The sequence below is a fragment of the Chenopodium album genome, chromosome 14, assembly GCF_948465745.1.
Source record: "Chenopodium album chromosome 14, dcCheAlbu1.1, whole genome shotgun sequence".
NCBI classification, from domain to species: Eukaryota; Viridiplantae; Streptophyta; class Magnoliopsida; order Caryophyllales; family Amaranthaceae; genus Chenopodium; species Chenopodium album.
Window position 1 is genome coordinate 2820638 of NC_137847.1, and position 21900 is coordinate 2842537.

The 21900-nt window shown below is 33.4% G+C and overlaps 3 protein-coding genes across 3 annotated transcripts; 1 reads left to right on the forward strand and 2 right to left on the reverse strand.

The window, feature by feature from the left end:
• The first annotated feature begins 8570 nt into the window (after positions 1-8570).
• On the forward strand, positions 8571-12714 carry LOC145578557 (E3 ubiquitin-protein ligase At1g63170-like). Its single transcript, XM_081635860.1, has 5 exons — positions 8571-8728; positions 9824-10624; positions 11081-11206; positions 11288-11573; positions 11956-12714. Exons 2-5 carry the CDS (start codon positions 9954-9956, stop codon positions 12148-12150), a joined length of 1278 nt encoding a protein of 425 aa, XP_081491986.1. The 5' UTR covers positions 8571-8728; positions 9824-9953; the 3' UTR covers positions 12151-12714.
• A 2505-nt stretch (positions 12715-15219) lies between these two features.
• LOC145578558 (alcohol acyl transferase 1 allele RGb-like) lies at positions 15220-17102 on the reverse strand. Its single transcript, XM_081635861.1, has one exon. The coding sequence runs from the start codon at positions 17100-17102 to the stop codon at positions 15732-15734; it is 1371 nt and encodes a 456-aa protein (XP_081491987.1). The 3' UTR covers positions 15220-15731.
• A 422-nt stretch (positions 17103-17524) lies between these two features.
• LOC145578559 (protein CORTICAL MICROTUBULE DISORDERING 3-like) lies at positions 17525-20974 on the reverse strand. The gene is made up of 4 exons (XM_081635862.1): positions 19792-20974; positions 18713-18928; positions 18532-18623; positions 17525-18425 (listed from the first exon to the last, which is right to left on the reverse strand). The coding sequence occupies exons 1-4, from the start codon at positions 20872-20874 to the stop codon at positions 17708-17710; spliced, it is 2109 nt and encodes a 702-aa protein (XP_081491988.1). The 5' UTR covers positions 20875-20974; the 3' UTR covers positions 17525-17707.
• Positions 20975-21900: the final 926 nt, after the last annotated feature.

The window sequence follows — 21900 nt, forward strand, 5'->3', positions numbered from 1 at the left end:
CGATTGATTAGTGATGCTTTGATTTGACTATGGAATTATTGAGAAAACTCATTGATATAGATATAAACACTCATTATTTCATTTCAATGATATTAAGAAATTGCCTAATCAATTGGATAATGTCTCATTCATCACATGGGAAGGTTGAGTGATAATTTATACATATATTATGTATCTACACAAATTAATTAAATAATATATGGAAAATTGTTTTGAAAATTATCCGTCATAAATTGTATTTATAAGAGACAAAGACAAGTATAGAGGAGGTTAGTAGGTTACGTTGTTATTCATGCACAAATGGATGAAATAGTATTATCATGATTACATTAGATCATTGCAATTTGGGTCCATTATTCTTCATAAAAGAGATCCATATTATTGCATATAGATGAACAGAAATAAATTGAGGGAAAAGATGAGTGTCATAAGAAACTTATTATTTTTTTTTAAAAAAAAAACTAAAAGTAAACAAAAATTCCTTAATATTAAGTCATATGACATGCATGTACAATAAAATACCTCTCAAAAAAAATTATAAGATTTTTAAACTAATTATTTTCTAAGAAAAACATCTAAAAGAATAAACGCTGAAATGATAAATATGAATTAATTCTATTAACATGTACTACTGTATGGAGAACGAGAGAATTTTATTGAATTATAACTAAGAACTAAAACAATTGTAGAGAAATGTTATGCAATATTAGTCAGATTGTCGAAAAACATTACTCCATTATGCAATGTACTACTGTATGGAGTATTAGTTACTTATGCGCTAAGAAACCCTAGAGAGTAGAGACTATAACAATTAACTACCCTCTAGTAAGAGAAAGAAGGACAACTAACAGTAAGATCAATGATTATTCAAAATTCGCATGTTTATTCATAACCATCCATTATTATATATCTTGACATGGGCCTCAACTTAATTAATGTCTTAAGGAATAGTATGTTATTGATATAAAGACATTATTTGATATACATCATATCATGTATTCATGTATACATATATGGAGAGAATTTGTTGTTAGTTTAACATTAATTGTAGTGGTTGAATAGTATCAAGTACTACATTTTAAAAAAAAACACTATGATCGTGAAAGCTTCTAAGAAAGGCTTCAAATTTTTGCATGCTTATTATTAAAAAACCTGTTATCCAAGCTATCCCATCATATGTAATGGAAGTTTTTAAGCTCCTGAGCTCTGTAATTGATGATATCCGCTCTATAACTGCTCGATTTGGGTAGGGTCAATCTGACCAAAAGAGAGAAGTGCACGGGATCAATTGGGATGCTTTGTGTGCCCCTAATAAGTGCCTTAGAGGGATGGGATTTCATGACATGGGGGTGTTCAATCTTGTCTCCTAGGAAAACAAGTTTGACATCTCTTGAATAATCCAAACTCTCTCTTTGGCAGGGTAATAGCCACAAAATACTATCCGAAATTTGAATTTCTAGACTCCTAACTTAGAAGTTGTTTATTCTAAAAATAATAAAATTAATTTATTTAATTCAACAATATATAAATGTTACCCTATTGGTAATTATCTTCTTTAAAAAAATATATGTATATGATAGATTATGTGAATAATCTATTCATGTATATAATTTATTTGTAATTATCCTTGATAATTATCTCCTGTATGTTTGGTAATTATCTTGTATAGCTTCCTAGTTTAGCTTAGCATACTTTTGTATATATTGGTTAAATGTTTAATGAGAAGCACGGCAAATATTCTCATATTCTCTCATGGTATCAGAGCTTAGATTTTTCGATCCGAAATCCTAGTTCTCTCTTCCGGTCATCTTCTCTCTTCTCTTCTTTTCTTGTAATAATAGCCTAGTAGTGGACTAGTAGTAGTGTTTTTATAAGCTCAAACCTCTAAATTGTATAATTATAATTTAATTTGGGTTAAAGAAAAAAAAAAAAAAAAAGGGGTTACAAGCTCACAGCAGAACAAAGATGGCTTTCATATTCGATATCACACCCATTATGTTGACCTTATTAATATTGTTGTTAGTTTTACATAAACATTAATTATAATGGTTGAATGTTAAATCAACTTTAGTTTTCGAGAGCAATGTTACATCAAATACCTACGTGAAAGCAAAGGCTAACGACTATTTCTAAAGAATATTCATGCAAACCTAACAATGCGATCATGTCTATTATTATTCCTTATGGCTTATACATAAATTCAAGTGTACCTAAATATGTGTGCATAGGTATTTTCTTAAATATAACTAAATTATTCTATTATTCATTTATACCTAACAATCACAACAAGAGATTAAATATGATAAATTATATTTAAAGGCACAAAAAGAATGAAAGCTAGAGATTAAAACATCGCATATAGAGATTACTTTGTTCATTTATATGGCGGTAGAAATTGTTTTATATATCCGGATGTACGGTGTACATAAGAGTATTTTTTGCTCATTTTGATGATTATTACTCATTTTATCATCAAATGAACAAATAAATACTCTTGAGTGTACCGTACACCTAGGTGTATATATCAATCTCTCATAAGGCGGTTACATGGCCTAGTATGGTCAACCACATACAAGACGCGGTGTATTGTCTTTTACATAAATACGAGATAAATATAAATAAGTTTCCATAATGTTTTCATAGAGTGATAAGATCATAGAAGAATAATGTAAAGTCGTCAAAGAATAATACTCCCCCATATAGTGCGAGGTGTGTTATTAATTACAGTTCAATCTAGGCCCTATTATATTTACTTCTTTTTTTTTTAAAAAAAACTTATTTTATTGAACGATATATTTAAATAAGTTTTTATATAGTTACCCAAGTTTAATTTTTACAACTAAAATTAGTTTTAATGAAATCTAATAAGGGCCTATTCACATTTACTTAATTTCAGTTCAGTTCAGTTCAGCTCTAATCAGTTCAGCTCCTAATTTCCCTCTCCCATAAAATATTCATTTCAGCTCAATTCAGTTCAGTTCAATTCAGTTCAGTTCAGCTCACTTCAGTAAATGTGAACAAGCCCTAAGTTTTGATAAGCTTTTTTTGGTTTAAATAAATTCATGAGAAGGTTTTGCGTAGAACGGACTCATGTGAGTCCAGTTTATAACCTTCAAACACACCACCTTTATTTTCCTTATGCTAATTTTGCCACTTTAGTGATTAATATTTTTTGTATGATTGGACTCACGTGAGTCCGTTCTACACAATACTTTTCCTAAATTCATTAAGTTTTGATAAGTTTAAAATTAAAAAATAAAGATAAGTTCAAATAAATTCTACTATTATAATTTATAAGTTCTGATAAATTCAACTTATGCACACGTTCACCCCTATTCTAGATATTACTATCAACAGTACAAATCATCCATCCTCTAAAAAAAAATATAGTGCTACGTTCGCTGTAGGCTTGTAGCCTTGTAGCTCTAGGTTACCATATCGATCTATAGGCTTCTTCCAATAATAATAATAATAATAATACTAATACTCTTAACTAGATAAATAAATAGTATGCCTTTTTTGAAGGGAAAATATATAGTATATATGCCTCAAAAATACAAAATTAATCATGTACTTCGTATATAGTAGCTTCATTGTTGGGGATGCAAGCTCTTACGTCTTCTTACCGTATTTGACAAAAAAGCAAGCATAATTCATTTAAGAAGCTTTACTGCTTTTTAGGGTCAATAATTTAAAATTTAAAATGATACGATTAATGGATAATGTTGGTAGGTTAAGGTTTGTTGGCCTACAACCACCAGGTGCTACTTAAGTCTCTACTCGTTTCATACGACGTACCAAGTATTATTTTGTATTTTAGTTCATAAAATAAGACCGTTATATATATATATATATATATATATATATATATATATATATATATATATATATATATATATATATATATATATATATATATATATATATATAATATATTTGTTGAGAAGAAACTTTTTGGTCTATTTAAATAATCTTTGTAATTTATATGGAGTATTTGATTTATGTATTATGTCCCTATAAATTTACGTTATAGTAAAAGTACAATAGTTAATACTACGTATCTTTTTAATCTTTCTCACAAAGTATACTTTGTTAATTTTAAGGTTATAAATAAAGTAGAGAACGAAAAGGAAACCATATCAATTAAATGAATAAGAAAATGAAGCAATCTTTGGGGACAAGTCCAAAAGCAAAAGACACTCTCTGGTGGACGAAAGATTATATACTAATTCCGATCTCACATATGATCTGAGTATATATGATGTATGTGAAATTGTGAACGGAGGGAATCCAAACCAAATAGACCGTTACTTATCTAACCGAAACTAATCTTAAACAAATTTATTAATAAGTAGGTACCCTATAATCTCGCTTAAGAAATGAGATAGCAAACCCAATTTGCACAAGCTAATCAAACACTACTATACTCTAACCTTAAGTAAAGGCAACTATGACAGAATTATACAACTCGGATTCTTGCACAAATTACAAATATAGGTTGACCAAGAAAACTCCAGGTTTTAGAAACTTCCAATAAACGGCAAAATTGACCAAATTTTTACTAGTATTTATTTTCATAAAACATGGGGCATATTATATAATTATAAATTATAATATAAGGTGTGACCAATAAAAAGTGTGATGTATTTGCATGTGTAATGTGTATGATTTGGGCCACTGGTAGCTGGCTAGTGCACCTAACAATTAAACATGCATGGGGTAGAACAACTATATAAATTTTAGATAACAAGTAATTAATGGAAAAATATAGCAAAGGTCTAAAAAATGATTGGAACTTTATTTTGGAAGTTTACGTTATGTCTTTCTTGTTTGCTAACTCTCTTTTGCCTTGTTGAAACTTGCATTGAGACTTTGATTTATTTAATTTGATCTCTTAAGACTAGATTTTCTTACGAAATTTTTTATGATTGGTTATTTAATTTGATCTCTTAAGACTAGATTTTCTTACGAAATTTTTTATGATTATGGATGACCTTGTATACGTTAACTTAGCTGATAAAGTCTCTTAAAATTTATACTTTTTACCATATTGTTTGTAGGAGTTAGCTTAAAAGTTTATCAAGGTTTCGTAGATGCCAACTAATTTGGTTGATGTGGTAGTAAGAGATGATACTCGAAATCTTTAATCAAATTAAATTGTGAATATGTATTGTGCATTTTCAAAATTCAAAGTTTTTATCGTTAAAACTTGACTTGTACTCTGTATATACACTATAGAAAATTTCTACTTCCAAAGTTTAAGTATATGATTTTTGTTATTTCTAATTAGACCCCATAACCTACTCACTTTTTATTCTACGTTTTCACTTTTATTATACTTTCTATTAAAAGTAAATATTGCTATTTATCTGAAACGAAGGAGTCTCACGACTTAATTTAGACAAGGGAAAATAAAAACTATGCAATTGGAATGTTGCCATGTCGTCCTTACAAATTAATATATTATAACTATAGAATGATTATAATTAAATTAAGCTAAATCGAAATAATAACGACAAATAGGAAAAGCGCTAAAAACACCATGGCATTCCTTGCTCATATAGTTTTAGTTGAACCATCCATAACTATTACTAAAGTAAAAATCACTGACATTATCTTTGTACACGTGTCATTTTATCATTAAAAATTTTCCCTCTAAAATTGCTTATGACATCATATTTATTTTCTTTCTAATTATTTTATCTTTTCAAAATTATTTTATCTCTCCAAGAAAATCCAAATTCTAAAATTATAAGCGTGAATATCTATTAACTACGTAGTATTACTAAAACAAAATATATTGACATCATTAAGGGATACATGTCAATTGCTTATTAAAAATTTTTCCGCCTAAACTATTTTTTACATCATCCTTTATTTTTTCCTCTTATATTTCAAAACTAAATAAATAAATACAATGCTTCTTTCAAAATTAATTAATGAGATTATGATTTTTTTTTGAATATTAAATTGACAACTATTTAAATAAATAATGGCTACTTAATTCGTGCAACGGGACTAAACTGTGATGAATAAAGTAGCAATCTTAATTCGGTGGTTTAATAATTTCAGAAGCATATGGCATGTGATCTTAAAGTTCTCTATCTACTACTAGTACTACTTAGTATAAATAAATAATTACGAAGTATATTATAAAATGATTTGTATGTATGATTAATTAAGTATGCCAAGAACTATGGAGAACTTTCCTGTCTCTTCCTTTTGTACCATGCCATTCCCATCCTATTCTCTTCTTTGTTTTGGCCCACATTTTGAGTGTTTAATTGGTTGTAATTATAAAGAATAGTCCATACTCCCCTAGCAAATAAAGTAATAAATAATTCATATTACTAGGTACTTAAAAAAAAAAAAATTGTTCTATTTGACTTATTAAATTCAATATTTATACTTTTTGAACTTATAAACTAGTTTTCATTATTGATTGTAACATAAATTAAGTTACAATGCATAATCGTGTTACAAATAAACAGTGTGATTACCATTGATGAATTGATCGACATGGCTTTTTAATAAAGTTTGATAAGAGCTATGTACTTGATAATGATTTCATATTTTCATGGAGTCGCTAATTATATCAGTTTATCTTAACTTAAGTAATAGAATTTACCCGGGCTAATGTATCGATTATTTCATTTTAAGCAATAGTGGTTGCCCGTGCTAATGTACTATATATACGAAGTATGAAATTTTAGAAAGTGAAATTGAAGAGAGATGTTTTTTGAAGTAATTTATGACTAATGATCAATTGATCATATATTGCCTTCAAAAAAAAAAAAAAAAAAAATCAATTGATCATATATTCATATATGAATTGATGATTATACTAACAAATAAAAGTTGAATTTGAAGTTAAATGGCTTAAACAAAATTTTAGTAGCCCAACAAAAAGCCCACATAAAAAGTGAGTGTTCAAAAAAAAGAAAAAAAAAAGTGTTCAAGGATAAGAATTGTACAAGTTATGGCTTAATGCAGGCCCATCATTAGAAAATTTGATGGACTATAAAGTCCAATTGCAAGAAGAGTATATACTTTGGACTGTATACAACAAACCATTATCAATTTTGGATATCAGGCCCATAACAATTTTGATGGACTATAAAGTCTAATAACACAAAACAGGCAACTGTTGATGGGCCATGGAACTAACATTAATGGACCTGATTGCACAAAATCTGATACATAAATACACAATGGACCAAATCAGTAACAGTAGCAGAATTCAGTAACAGCAGGTTGCTAATATTGAATGTCAAATTTATTGATTTGTTATTCCATTAGGTATTACAAGTTACAACATGGGAGAGCTTAATCACAAGGAAGTTCTTAAGGAGATCACCGTTTCCTTTAAAATTAAATGAACGTTGTAGTTAACTTATTGTGGAAAAAAAAAAAAGTCAATTGAAATCATAAACTTTTATATAGCTTCATACTCGTAGAAAAAGCTCATCATGAGTTTCCATCTTAAATGAACTGATAATAAGTAGATTAGTCTGCTAGAATCACAAAGTACAAGTTTGATTGCAATATACGAAGTAATAGTTTTCTAATAATAGAATAAAATCATCTAATGCTAAACAACTTTAAAAAACGTGCAAAAGTCCATTGTAGAACATAAGGATTCCAATAGGTGAGGGATGTAGTGAGAGTGAGAGAGCTTAATTATTTAGTTCTGAGTATGATAAAAACTTCAACATTGATACTCACACTAATAACAAGTGCAATTTGAAACCAAATATTTCGACCATGACCTTCCCATTAATTTGGACTTGAATTATCCACTTTTAAATGTTTGTGATCAAGGTAAAATAAAAAATAACAAAATCTTGACCTGATTGTCCTAGAAGTGATAAGTAAAAATGTTTAGAGCATGCATATATTTTAATGTTATTTATAAATTATAATTGGATAATATTGGGTGAAAGTCGTGTATAATCGACATCTATTACTGCTCTTAATTACTAGTTGCTTTCAACAGATCTTATCAAGAACCGGAGAATGATACAAAGTTAATACTCCTAGTGAAAGCTACAAATGATACATTTGGAATTTAGATAATGGAGGCCAATGCAGACTTGTACAATTATAGTAGGATTATTACAGAGATAACTAAGAGGAACATCTATAATACAATGAAAAGAAAGAGAAAAGATCAAGACACCAATTAATGGAAGTTTAGCCTTCAAGGCAAAGATTTCTCTAGTATTATAAAAAGAAAAAAAAAAAGACTTTTTGTCATTGACGATTAATAATAATTACCGGTATAATATTTTGAAATATCCAACACACAATATATATTAAATTAACTTTCTTTGAATATATATATTTAATCAATTTATTAAAAGATTAATATAGGGTTACAATTATTGGGCCGACAAAAAGGTGTTTTTAAATTAATACAAGTATAATTTAATATATTATATATTCAATAATTCAGTAGGATTAGAAATAGGATTAATATTTAATTAATCTCTCCCTCAAAAATTAAAAGAAAAAAAATAAATAAAGAGTCTTTTAAAGAAAAAAAAAAAACAAATAAAAATACACTGGTTGATATTTGACGCTTTCTCTCTCCTCCATCTCTCTTTCTCTTTCCTCAAATCCCTCTCTTTCTGTGTCCGAAAGTTGGTGGAAGGAAGAACAGACAAAACGAAGAAATTTTGCGCACCAAACATCCGATTTTTTCAACCAAAATTTAATTGAAATAATTGTAAGTTTTTTTTTTTTTTTTTTTTTCTTTTTCAATATTTCTAAATTTATGGCAAATTTTTTAATCCAATTCAATGAATTTTAGCATATTTTGTTGATTTTCAGCTGAAATTGGAGTTATTTTAATCAAATATTGTCCATTTCTTGGTTAATTTGATAATGTTGATGCAAATTTATAGATATGAGCTGTTTGAGCTCTGTTTTATAGAGATTAATTAGGGTTTTTGGTGTATTGAATGTGAGCTGCGGAAATCTGCTCTAATTTATTTTTTGTTGTTATTGAAATTGCTAAATTTGTTTTCTTTGGTTTAGCTATAATATTAAAATTGAGCTGAAAAATTGATTTGAGCTAAAATTTTGAATTGAGCTGGTATTTTATGGAGTTATTAATTTCCTTTTATATTTGTTAATTTATTGTAATTATTGCTTAGTAATTTTGGTTTAGGTTAATTTTTGTTGGAATTTATGGCATATGATTAGTTTTTGTGAAGAAGAAATGTTGGTTGCTTCATCATTCCAATAACATATCACATGAAGAATGGCTTATTCTTTACCTCATTGTGTGGAGCAAGTAACCATTCTTCTTACATTTGGGTGACCTTGTTTTATAGTCATGGATTGAATCTGTGCTTTTTGTTTCCCCTTGAAAATGCATGATGAGAAATATGGAGTTAGTTTTCTTGCTCAGGTGGATTCTTGGGTGTTTAACTTTCTGTTATACAAGTATATGTTCAAATTTATGTTGAAAATTTTTGGTATAGTTTGCTCTCGTTGTCATCTTTTTCGCCTGGTATAAGCATATAATGATGTATGTCTCGTGCTGAAAATTCAAATACAAAGTAAAATTTACCCTCTGCCAAGCATTTTGCAAGATTGTGGTGTGTTTAGTGTTGCTTGGTAGCTGTTATACTTGACTATTGAATGCCGAATTTTAAACAGATAACTTAAATGGGTTAAATCTGTGGATTGTTTCTGCTTCTCAATATATATATTTTTTTTATACTGTAATTTTTTTCTCCTCTTGATTTCCTTTGTATATCCTCACAATATAAAGGTCTTCAACTGAAAGTTTTATGGCTTGGATGTGGTTTTGCAGCTTCAGCTCGAACGACATATTTCTACAGAGTTATACTGAATTTTAGTTGGCAAAATGAGATTTTGAAGTGTTGCTCATTCTGGTGAATTGCCGTTCTATACTTAATATCTTTTAGTTAATATTGAAGACTATGGCTGTATCATCTCAAGAGCCAATGCAAGAGAGTCAGGCTGACCATTTTCCATTGCTTATGGAGGGGCATACAAACCATCGGAATGATGTGCACGTTATTGATATTGAAAGAGGTGGTGAAGCCTCCTCTTCAAATATATCTAATATAGAGTTTTCTCATGCTGGCAATTCTAACAATGATCATAGGGAAACAAGTGGCATGCAAGCACCTCCATCAACATCACCTCCACCTACTCACACGATTACTAGGAGCTCCTCTTTTGTTAGGAGAAATGAGGGAATTGGCCGGCGGAATTGGAGTCCTTTCAATTCTGGCTTTTGGATATCCATTGAGCTAGTATTCACATTGAGTCAGATTATAGCATCCATGACCGTCTTGTATTTGTCACGACATGAACATCCTCAAGCCCCATTGTTTGCTTGGGTTGTTGGGTACACAGGTGGATGTTTTGCAAGCCTCCCTGTACTCTATTGGCGTTTCCTTCACCGTAACCAGGGGGCTGAACAGGGTGCACTTCAAGCAAGCCAGACATCTCCTCGCACAAACTCATCATCAGGCCCAAATTCTTATGTAACTATTTCCTTAAGTCAGCCATCAGAACAAGAAGATCATCAGAATGCACCTAGAACTACTTATGAAAGTCAAACAATGGGAATTGCAACTACAAGGTACCAACTTATTCATGACGAACCTTTTATTTGAAGTTGTTAAATTGTCCATCAAGATGATAGAGCAAGCATTTGCTTGTATCTATTATGCTTGTATCTGTTAAGGGCTTATATCAGCAATGTGCAATGAATGAAAGAAGTACATGATATGGAGAGGCTTTCCACATTAATTATTGTATATTTCTTACCTGGCTTTTTCATTATGTTGTTGCCCACTTCTCTTTGCACTTTCAAAACATCAGTAAATCTTAGAACTTGTATTTATGGGTAGGCCTCATCATCTAACTGTGACTTGTTGTAGCCTAGTAGTTTTATTATTTTCCCCTGCGTTAGTTCTACCAGAAAAACATCATCCGCGTTTTTTTTTTTCATCCTCAGTTCATTTTATTACTTGTATCTATTATGTGGATGTTGAACTGTGCTGAAGTATTTTTGTATCTCTTATTCTTTTTACAGGATTGGTTTGATAATGGACCACTTCAAAATGGCATTGGATTGCTTCTTTGCTATTTGGTTTGTTGTGGGTAATATTTGGATATTTGGAGGACATGCATCTGCAGCCGAGGCTCCTAATTTGTATAGGTATGTTCATTGGTCCTTGGCATGAAGTTTTAAGTTCCTTTTTGCTCATACAGCATCTAACTGTCTTCTGGATTCTTTCAGGTTATGCATTGTTTATCTTACATTGAGCTGCATCGGATATGCCATGCCTTTTATTTTGTGTGCAATGATATGCTGCTGCTTACCTTGCATAATATCAGTCCTTGGGATCCGTGAGGATCTAAACCAAGTTCGAGGAGCTAGTGAAGAATGCATAAATGCCCTACCAACCTACAGATTCAAGACAAAGAAAGATGAAGGTGGTACTACAGAGGAAACTGACTATAACGAAGGGGGAATTGTTGCTGTAGGAACAGAGAAGGAGCGCACCATCTCTGGGGAAGATGCGGTAGGTCACAAGACCTTTATCTTTTGATTTATGTTTTGTTCAAGAGCATGTGATTTAATGGAATGCTGAAGTTGATTGCAGCTATATCTTGCCCTGTTGATTGTTCCTCCCTTTCAATTGTCGTTCAGGTTTTTCAGTATAGTGCTCTGTAGATTGCAATTTTGATGCAGAGTTTCCAAAATTAGTTATGCCCATGTTCTCTAATATCTACCTGACCTGGACTTGTTGTGGACTGACTGAATTGTATGAAATCAAACTAAGTGGGGGGAAAAAAAAATTCCCTTTTTGCTCCCTCTTTCCCCTTGAATGTACATCCCCCTGTACACAATGCCCTTCATTATTCTATAACATAAATCTGATCTTTATGTTTCCATCATCACAGGTATGTTGTATTTGCTTGGCGAGTTATTTGGATAATGATGAGCTGAGGGAGCTACCCTGTACTCATTTTTTCCACGCAGAGTGCGTAGATAAATGGCTAAAAATCAATGCTACCTGTCCGCTCTGCAAATATGAGATCGTTGAAAAAGATGAGACACCACCAACACCAACAAACACCGCCTCTCCACAATCATGATACATTCAAAGTCTTATCATCTGTAGATTCCCCAGAATTGGATCAGGTTAGTGAAACCAAAGTTTTTTGTCCTTTGGTTTCAAGTTTCATGGTGGAACTTTGTCAGTAACTCTTCTCTCCTGATTATATAAGTTAAAGTTGCCTTCCAAACCACCGATCCTCTTGATTTTATTTTCTATCTTTTTTTTCCTTTTAAATTGTGCTTTAGATTGCACAGGAATGTACAGTTGTAATCATCCGAGGTTCTGTAAGATGCTTGTACAGATGATAACTTATTACCTAAATAGGCCATAAAATTGAAGGTGAGGACGATTTGTCGACCGACCGCCATCCTAACCTGTAAGGATGAAAAGAACATTGCTTAATACGAAGTATACTATAGTTTCACTACGGAGTATGTTGTAGCAAAGGGCGAAACCAAGTTTTAGTTAGTTGTGACCCAATAGCATTATAGCAACTTCTATTTATTGGACTGGCAATTCTGGTGCATTTTTTTTTTCACCGAACTACTGTACTATTTTGTTGTGAAATGAAGTTAGGAGCTTGTAACAAAATTTTGTTTTAGTTCGGTGTTATAGTGTTATTACTGTTTAACCTTTCTTATTTTTGACGGAATGTTAAATCTTTCTACTTTTTGCTTACATAATGTTTAATCTTTCTACTTTTAGTTACGTATATATAATTTATCATTTAATATGCCTCTACAATACGTGTTGCTAATTTGCCACTAGACCTACCCTAGTAACATAAGCTGTATCATTTTGCTAGGAGAGTGAAGGAGCCGTGCAATGATGATAAATAAAGTATAATGATGCAAATAAAATTCAATCTCAATATTGAGTAAGTCACAAAAAATTTAGGAAATAAACTTGTTGGGTTTTGCACAAGAATTTTATGTTAAATTTCGATAATGCTTGTTTCACCAAATTGTCAAGTTTGAATTTGAAAATCAAAGTCTAAAGACTAAAGCACAATATATAAAAATGCTTAAAGAAAGCATCAATTACTCCTCTTTTCCTCAATTATGGGTCATGGACTAATCACACTAATGGGATTCAACCTTTGAACACCACAACTACTAAAGTTGGGAGGTGGGACTCTGTTAATGAGTTTCCACTGTATTGTAATACTTGTTAACAATGCTACTATTTTTTTTAAACACACCTGAGAAAAGTCAAATTTTTTAGTATGACTTTTATTTGAAAATAAAGAGTATTATCATGGTATTGATTTATATTGTTGGGTCAATTCCATGTATGGTTTAATTGTTGAATAGAGGTGGAACTTGTATGTTTAACTTTAAATTAGACTGTACTCTTCTGTTCGGAACTAATTGTCATGTTACATGTGTAATTTGAACTACAATTCTGTAGGCAGTACATCAAACATCATTGATTTTATAACAGTACCAATAAATGTGGTTTTCAAGGACTTATTGCACACTTATTCTGTTCCGTGACGTAATCACTCTGAAATTCCGAACAATAACAAAGTGCACATTTGCTGCAGTTAAGATTTTTTTTTTTATTGGGTTTCTTAGGACCAGAAAATAAGAGAAGCTGTGCAGAAAAACAACCATCTGTTTCAATAATTTTCAATTTGGATTAACTGATAATAATCCTGTAACAGAATTTAACAGTTGTTTGACACCAAACTACCGCGACTAACTAGAAAGTGTAGGATTAGCTTGTAACTCAAAATTTTACAGAGAAACTGTGTACTCTGCATAATCTAACAGACTAACATTCTCTAGGAGCCTAAAATGAACGATTAGCCTGAATAACTATGCAGCTGGTGCATAATCATATCCATCATCATCGTCATCATCTCCTTCTAATCGTGTTTTTGGAGCATAATATTCACAGCCTTTGGAATGTTTGTCTTCCATACAAGCTTCAAATGCATATCTGTTTGCGCTTTTCAAATCAACAGTTCTCGAATTGATTGACATTTTAAGTAAAATATGGGAAACAAGGGAGAAATTGTTGATACTGATGGTAATGGACTTGTTTTGTGTTTAAAACTAGAGTTGGATGTAAGCTGGTGTTTGAGAGGTGACTATATGAGAGATGCTTATATAAATAATGGATTGTAAAAGGAAAAAAATGAGAGCATGTTGGGAATAACTATGCAGCATTCATGGAGGATGGACACAGGCAGGCGCCACACGCCAAATGCCACATGACACAAACATGTATATCATTGTTCCAACTCTAACACACTCAGGGAGATATTCTGGTGAATCAGTATACCATGCCAATAATAGTATTGTCCTCTGAAAATCCTTTAGATTTGTGAGGTAACGTTCAATTCACATGTTTCAAAATTGTGTACTTGTCTAACAAACCAGACGAGAAAGTAAAAGCATGACAAACTTTTTGCCTTCTGTTAGTTGCCTAACTGTCATGCAATCAGTTTGAATCTTGGAAAAGGGAAGTATGAAGGGATTTTCTGTTGTTAACTTCAATCCAATTGGCTTAATTCTCTAAATTTTATTTTCTGATTACTCTATCTAAATCAATTACACTACTACAAGAGGCTTAATTCTCAATTCAATTTAAACTCAAGAGTTAAGTCTCAACACACTTTCACTATCAGTTATTCCCTTTACTTTCTATTAGAATGTTGGAAATCAGAATTGTCCTTACATTAGTTACATATGCAGTGGCACAAGACTACATGTGGATATTGCAAGTGATGCTCACTTAGAATGTGCATTTGCCAAATTCTCGGCCTATGTGGAATTGTGCAGTCTAGTCACATAAGCGCTCAGGAGACAGCTCAGCAACACGTCGATTTGGATTCAGGCATGCCATAAGTGACCTTTGGCATGGATCAAAAGTTATTCCTGATGCAACAGAGATAATATAGGGTCATTATATCGAAAAGTAGAAAAGATAATAAGGAATAATTCCCCTGTAGTGAAGCTGCTTTTGAAGAAGCATCTTGGTCTTAGATTGTTTGGGAAATTGGAGTATTGTCATATCTTTGTTACAAAATAATGCTATCAAAAAAATTCTGTGATTAATACAATGATGTTTTCATATAAACTTGTACATAATATTACCTTATTGCATTGTATAGACGAGGATAAATCTAACTTGCACTGCATGAAAAAGGACTAATTCTGAACTACTAATCCTTCTGAAACCATTAAACAGAACATATTTTTACACCAAGTACACCTCAGTACCTCGTATTCTGTTACAGAACAGAATCTGCATTCCCTTCATAAATTCCCAATACTAATCAAAACCGTCTCCTGCAATGGATGGTAATGAAAATCTATTGAAAACACAAATATGGAATTCACTTAATTAAAACCCTGAGTTAGTATTAAGTCTACTTTTTCTCCGAGTATGAGAGCTTCCAAAAAAAAAAAAAAAAAAAAAATCCTTGAATAAAATGAATTATAGGAAAAACAGTTATACTGAAATAACAACTTTTACATTTACTTTTTGGTAGGAGGAACCTTATACATTTTCTTAAGACAATGCAAGGTCAAGCAAACAAACTACAAATATTCTCTTTATATGCCTAATACAGTAGAGTTTATATAGTGGTACTTCATCGATCTCAATCTAGGCTTTGTCAATGAGGCAGAAAAGCTCTTCGAACCTCTTACAGGCGGTCTCTGGCAAGCAAAGACAAACTAGCATGCCATCAGCATTAATCCCACCTTCAGGAAGAAACACACAAACTTGAGGAGTTGGTGTCAAGTCAATAGGTCCAGCATAAGCAGGTCTTCCCCATCCAAAATCAGCTGATTCATAGAGTAGAAACCTTGTCCATTGTGTTATTGTCAACTTGCCCCCAAACTCAAGCGTCTTAGGCCTTCTAACCTCGACATAGTCCACTGTGGACCTCAAATAGTCCTCATTAACACTAAGCCTTGCTTTGTGAACCAAGTCAGCTGTCCAAGGGAGTGGGTGATCGATAAGCTCCTCAACTTTGCTCGTGGCACAAGCAATGCACACTGCATTTCCATAGAATCCATCCTTCAATGGCGGGTTATTGAGCATGTGGCGGGTGTTGACTGTGAAAGTGAGGCGTAGCTCATAGTCTAATGGCTTCACATCCAAAGCTTTCACCCATGACCTCCACACATGAGCAGCCATAGCATCAAATGCAGTGTAGTTAGTATCTTTATTGGTTTCTTGGGCCAAGGACTTGACTTGTTCTTGGAACTCTTTCGTGACTTTATAGCATTTCTGTACCGGCTTCACTTCCCACAGTGACCTTGTCAGGCTTGATTCATCCACAACACTCATGAACTCAATGTGTGGATAGTTTATGAGTGGTGGATCTCGAGGAAGGAAATATTCCCGGTCCCAGCATGGTTCAGGAGAAGCGACTAAAGTTCCTACTCTAGCCGTGGTAGCCCAAGCATTGAAGAATTGCGTAGCACCTATGCCATCACAAAGGCAGTGGCACATTCTCAAACCAAGGCTAAAGCCTCCATCGCGAAAATAAGTCACTTGAGCTATTAACAGAGGCATGTCAACAACTTTGTATGGCTCCTCATTAGGAAATCTATATATCAGTGGTGACCATGAAGGATTTGGGGTTGACAAGTCCCCTAGGCCAGCTAAGGCTATCGACGAGTGAGCTTCAACTATAAGAGCACCTTGATTAGGCCCAAAAAATATCTCTAATTTCCCATTCCTAGTCTCCCTAATCCTCCCTGAGAAGGGATAGTAGGGGACTAAAACAAGAGCCAGAGCATCGCGTAGTTTTTCTACCACATTCTTGCTCATGGATGGAGTCGAGTGGTAAAAATACACAGTAGGGGTAAAAACCCGGCAACCAATTATGTCATCTAAGTTGGAGAGATAGAGAGTCTCTCCTTGATTGACAGGGATTGGGCCTGCAGGAAGCACTGCCTCCTTGTGCTTGACAGTTACAGGGATGGAAAGGTGAGGAAAATGTATATCTTCCATTAAGGAAGCCATGAAAATTCAATGAATTTATACTATTATTATGAGCTTGTTTTTATAGAAATATACAATTGGAAAAATCTTCGGTTGTACATGCAAAGCTGCTTAGAGAAATAATCTCTGTTTACAAAGAGAGACGGGTTGCAGATCACCTTGTCATGAGTTAAAATAAAGATGCTGGAAAAATCTATTAGAGTTGCGTACATTGTAAAATGCATGAGCAGAAGCTGTTAAGACTGTGGAAACAAAATATTCCTCATTCAAGAGCTATTTTTTTGTATTGCCTTAGAAAGTGCGTTAAAAATAACAAGATCTTGACTGAATATTTGTTAATTGTATAAAATTTTTTGAAAAAAAAGAGGAATGCAAATTAAATGTATGAAGCATGGAAATATTATGAAGATTGGTCTGAAAAATTGGAGGCAGAAATACCCATTTCTATACGCAAAATATATGAATATTGAATAATTCATTTGCAAAGGAAGCAAATCACAGATTAATTGTGAGAACTTTAACAAGCTTAAGACATCAAACAATGACACAAGCATAATAGTTCTACGAAAGACAACGAATTGCTGATAAGAACACCTTGTTATTTAATTGACCAAGGGCTGGACCTTTTAAGATGAAGAAATAATAGGAGTGGAGTTGTTGTCAAAAGTTGTTCCAACATGCTGAATAACGAAACCATAGATTCTCCTCTTGAGTCGTTCAATCTTGTCAGTTAACACTTCATCCCTTTTCTTGACAACAAGATCTAACCAGTCATTTATCCTCTTCAACTGTGACAAAATCGCAGCAATTGATCCACATTCAACTGGCAGTTTCCGGCCACCACTGTTGCCACACTCGCTGAAAACACGAAATCCAGCATCTAATGATTCTTCCACAAACTTCAAAAACCACATCTCCATCTCAGACTTTAAAGTAATTGCTAGCTCTACTGTGTCTCTTATTCCGTGGCCTCTTGTCCATGTCTTTTTAGGTGATTCTGACACTGTTGAAGAGGTTTTTGAGTGGTTTTTGGTTGTGCTTCCTATAGATTGGCGTTTTGAAGAGCTCTTTGGTAGGGAAGGTGGTGGTAGAGACTCGGTGTTTTGGCCAGTAAGAAGGGAAACAACGGCAAGATCAGTGGAGAGAGCAGCTTCAACCCAAGCAGAAGCAGACTTGGATTGCTCAGTAGGAATGACAACATCCTGCGCCTCAGAACTATGACTAGATGAAACTGACTCGACGTTGGCAGCTGCTCGTGAGGCATTGTCATACATGGATAAGAATCTGTCTATTGTAGGTAAAGGGTTTCCAGCTTTTGATGAAGAACAAAGATCTGAAAACATGCTGAAAATACAAAATGAAGAATCATGTCACAATTTATTATTGATACAAGTTCCATCGAAATGAAAAAAAAAATTCGGACACATCAGTGTGTTAAAGATTAGCTTACCTCAAACTCCTAACAATAGACTCAGTAGCCAATGCTTCTTGCAAAGCTTCAGCTGCTGCAGTTGCAGCAATAGCCCTCCTTTGGATAGCTTCCTACAATTATTGCAACCATATGCACACCTGAGAACCTCTGCAGTTCTTAAAAAAAAAAAAAAAAAAGGATAACGCGAAAAGCTTCCTACCTTTCCAAGCTTCGCAAGGCTGCCTGATACAGCATCTAGTGGCACGCTACCATCAGTCCATTTCTTATCGTGAATGGTGATTCCAGCAGCCAAAGCAAATGGCTTGTCAGGTGTGACAAATTCATCAGGGGTGCTAGATTTGGACTTGCTATCAGAAGCAGCATCATCCTTTGATTCATGACTATGTACATCACTTAAACGGCGAGACAAAGCAGCCTGCAATATTTAGCACCGTCAGGAAAGGTTCAGTTCAATTATATAGTGTGAGGGTCATGAAGGCATGAACAATAGCTAGGAAGCAAAAGCATTTAAAATACCATACTGTCAAGTGTCAACAAACAATGAAATGAGATCATGATAAGTATTATTTTAGGATTGAAAGGGATATATCTCAACAACAACAACAACAACAACAACAAAAAAAAAAAAAAAAACTCAACATCATCTACATGCTTGTGTATCGTTGCAAAAAATTCATAATGATTCCAGTTTATCATTGCAAACACTACTTACTGATGCTGTTTATTCAACATATACAGGGAAATAAGTTCATTGCCAAAGTAAATTTACTCGGTAATTCAATTACGTGTGGAAGATGTTACTTCTAGGCTCACACATCAACTTAACTAATACAAGTCAGTACAGAATGAAGACGCAATCATGGCCAAGACCGATAGCTCTAAGACTCTCCGAATCTTTAGAAGCATTTGCTATTCATAAAAGAGGGTTGTTTTGAATTCTAGTAGGCCACTATTAATCTACAATTACGAAAAGCCACTATTTTATTTTCATTTGCCATCCATTAATATAAACATAAAAGGTCATATTCTGAATATTAAAATCCCCAAGAATTATAATTAGCAAAAGTCATGAAATAATCAAGTTAATTAGCTACTGTATAAACTTAAGCTCAAGGAACCAACTTTATTTCACAAACAATCAAAATGCATAGTAGTGAAGCATCATATACAAACATAAGTTGATACAAACACTTAATAATAAATTAGAAACAAAGACGATGTGATAACCTAAATCAAAGCATAAAGTCATAAACTAAAATTGATGAATAAAAACAGTACCTGAGTTCGAATAATAGCTTGCAAATCAGGCTTATTACTCTTCACATAACTACTCTTCTCTTTAACCTCAACTTCATTACCCCAACTCTTCCTCCCTCCACCACTACCACTCCCACTTTTTCCCAAACTACCCTCAGAAATCTTCAGACTCCCAATTCCACTAACAATCCCACCATTAATACTCTTCTTCCTATTCCCTGAACTTCCTCCACCACCAGACAATCTCCTAGCCGGCGACAACGACATCCTCCTCGATGCCGGTGACGCGGCCCTTCTCCCTGCCGTTGGTGATGGTTGCCGATACCGAGACGGCACAACAATAGCCGCCTCCCTCCCCGCTTTCCTCCCTTCCTCTGTCGCCTTCGCCTCTGCCAAACTCGGGACAACACATTTTGATGGAACTGGTGATGCTGACCTCTTAACTTTGGTCGTCGCCGGAGAAGGGTCCCTCTCTTTGACTTTCTCTCTCCTCCCCGCCGACACCGCCCTCTTCGCCGGCGCCGGAGAAGTGAATCTTTGTGGGGTCACCCCTAAATTCTCCTTGTTACTGTTGTTATTATCTTCCTTTTCCTTCCTCCCCTTCTTCTGAAGAAGCGATAAAATGGGGTCAATTGAGTCATTAGAATCCGAAACCGGCTGAATCACGAAATCCCTCTTCTCCTTCGAAACCCGAATGGTTAACGGCTCCGGCGACCCGATAAAGGGGTGCCTCCCAGAAACGGGTCGGATTCCGGTAGCAAAAGGAATCGGAGAAGAAGGGTCGAACACAAATCGATCGAGGTAAACGAATTGACCGAGTTGAATGCGATTAGAGAGGATGAGATCGGTGTCACGATCAGAGAGGGAAATGTAGGTGGAGTTTTTGGAGTCGGAGAGTTGAAGAAGGAAGCCATGGTTAGGCCAGAGGTCGAGGTTAGAAGTGGGAGTAGTAGTAGTTGTGGTGTTGGATAGAGAATTAGAGGGTAAAGTTGGGAGGATTCCGATAACTTGGAGGAGAGCAGAGCGGTGTTCGCCGGTGGGTTTGGTGTTGGTGTTCATGGATTGAAGGAGTTTAAGGAGGATTCCTGGGGTCAGAGTCGCCATTGATGAAGGTGAAAAGCTCGAGTGAAGAAGAAGAAGAGGAGGTGAAGTTTCAGGGAGAAAAAAAATGGACGTTATATTTGAGATCTGAAGAAGAAGAAGGTAAGTTTTTGAATTTGAGGAGAGAGAAAAAACGGGAGTCCCGCTTATTTGAAAGGGGGGTGATTTTGAATTTTGGAAAGTAACGTTCGGGACCGTTACGCTGTTGTTGTGCTCTTCTTTTAGAAGGAGTATTATTACTACCTTGTCCCTAGTTATTGATTTTACATTTTATGAAGTTGGATTTTATATACTTTGACCGTATACTATTACTAATTAGCCTTTTGACCCGCTTAACGCACGGGTTGTTATTTGGGTTAATTTTTTTCATATATAGGTATGTTTTTCAAAAATTGAAACTTTTAATATAATATACGATGTAATTGTTTCATTACTAAAACTTAAAAGAAAAAAAGAGTCAGAGTAAAACTGTGAAAGAAGATGAAGAAATTTGGTTAAATATATATACATGAAGATTGTGGGATATGAAATGACGTATTAGTTTAAGTTATATTTTAAGTCTAGGAGATGAAAAGACAATTTTTATTATAATTAATATATTTATGTAATGTGTACTAATTATAGTGGAAATAAAACACTTTTTTTTTTCCTTGAATTTGCAAGTTATAGAATGCATAAATAGTTAAACAAAAATATTAAGGGAGGTGACATGTGGCATGTGGGGTAATGACTAATGAATGACATGTGTCATGTGGAAAATATGTGGTTTGTGTTTTTAAATACTAAGTATAGATAGATATAGATAAGAAGTATAGAAGAAGAAATATATGAATAGTTTAGTGTGATGTATCTATTTTTAAATTTTTTGTTTTTAAATATTAGTTGATTAGAGATGTGAAGATTGAAAATTGGCTTCAAAACTGTAAAAGTCAAATGTAACTGTTAATTTGAGACAGAGTGAATAATTTATCTTTAAGGAAATATGGGTGATTAGGAATCTTAGGTTTGTAGGTTATATATACAACATTT

What these genes read in the sequence shown, in the direction of transcription:
- LOC145578557 (XM_081635860.1), top strand. Translation starts at nt 9,954, where the DNA reads ATGGCTGTATCATCTCAAGAGCCAATGCAAGAGAGTCAGGCTGACCAT. An exon ending in GAGGCTCCTAATTTGTATAG is followed by an intron (nt 11,207 to 11,287) that starts GTATGTTCATTG and finishes GGATTCTTTCAG; the next exon opens with GTTATGCATTGTTTATCTTA. An exon ending in CCATCTCTGGGGAAGATGCG is followed by an intron (nt 11,574 to 11,955) that starts GTAGGTCACAAG and finishes CCATCATCACAG; the next exon opens with GTATGTTGTATTTGCTTGGC.
- LOC145578558 (XM_081635861.1), bottom strand. Translation starts at nt 17,102, where the DNA reads ATGGCTTCCTTAATGGAAGATATACATTTTCCTCACCTTTCCATCCCT.
- LOC145578559 (XM_081635862.1), bottom strand. Translation starts at nt 20,874, where the DNA reads ATGGCGACTCTGACCCCAGGAATCCTCCTTAAACTCCTTCAATCCATG. An exon ending in AAGCTATTATTCGAACTCAG is followed by an intron (nt 18,929 to 19,791) that starts GTACTGTTTTTA and finishes TAAATATTGCAG; the next exon opens with GCTGCTTTGTCTCGCCGTTT. An exon ending in GCCTTGCGAAGCTTGGAAAG is followed by an intron (nt 18,624 to 18,712) that starts GTAGGAAGCTTT and finishes CAATAATTGTAG; the next exon opens with GAAGCTATCCAAAGGAGGGC.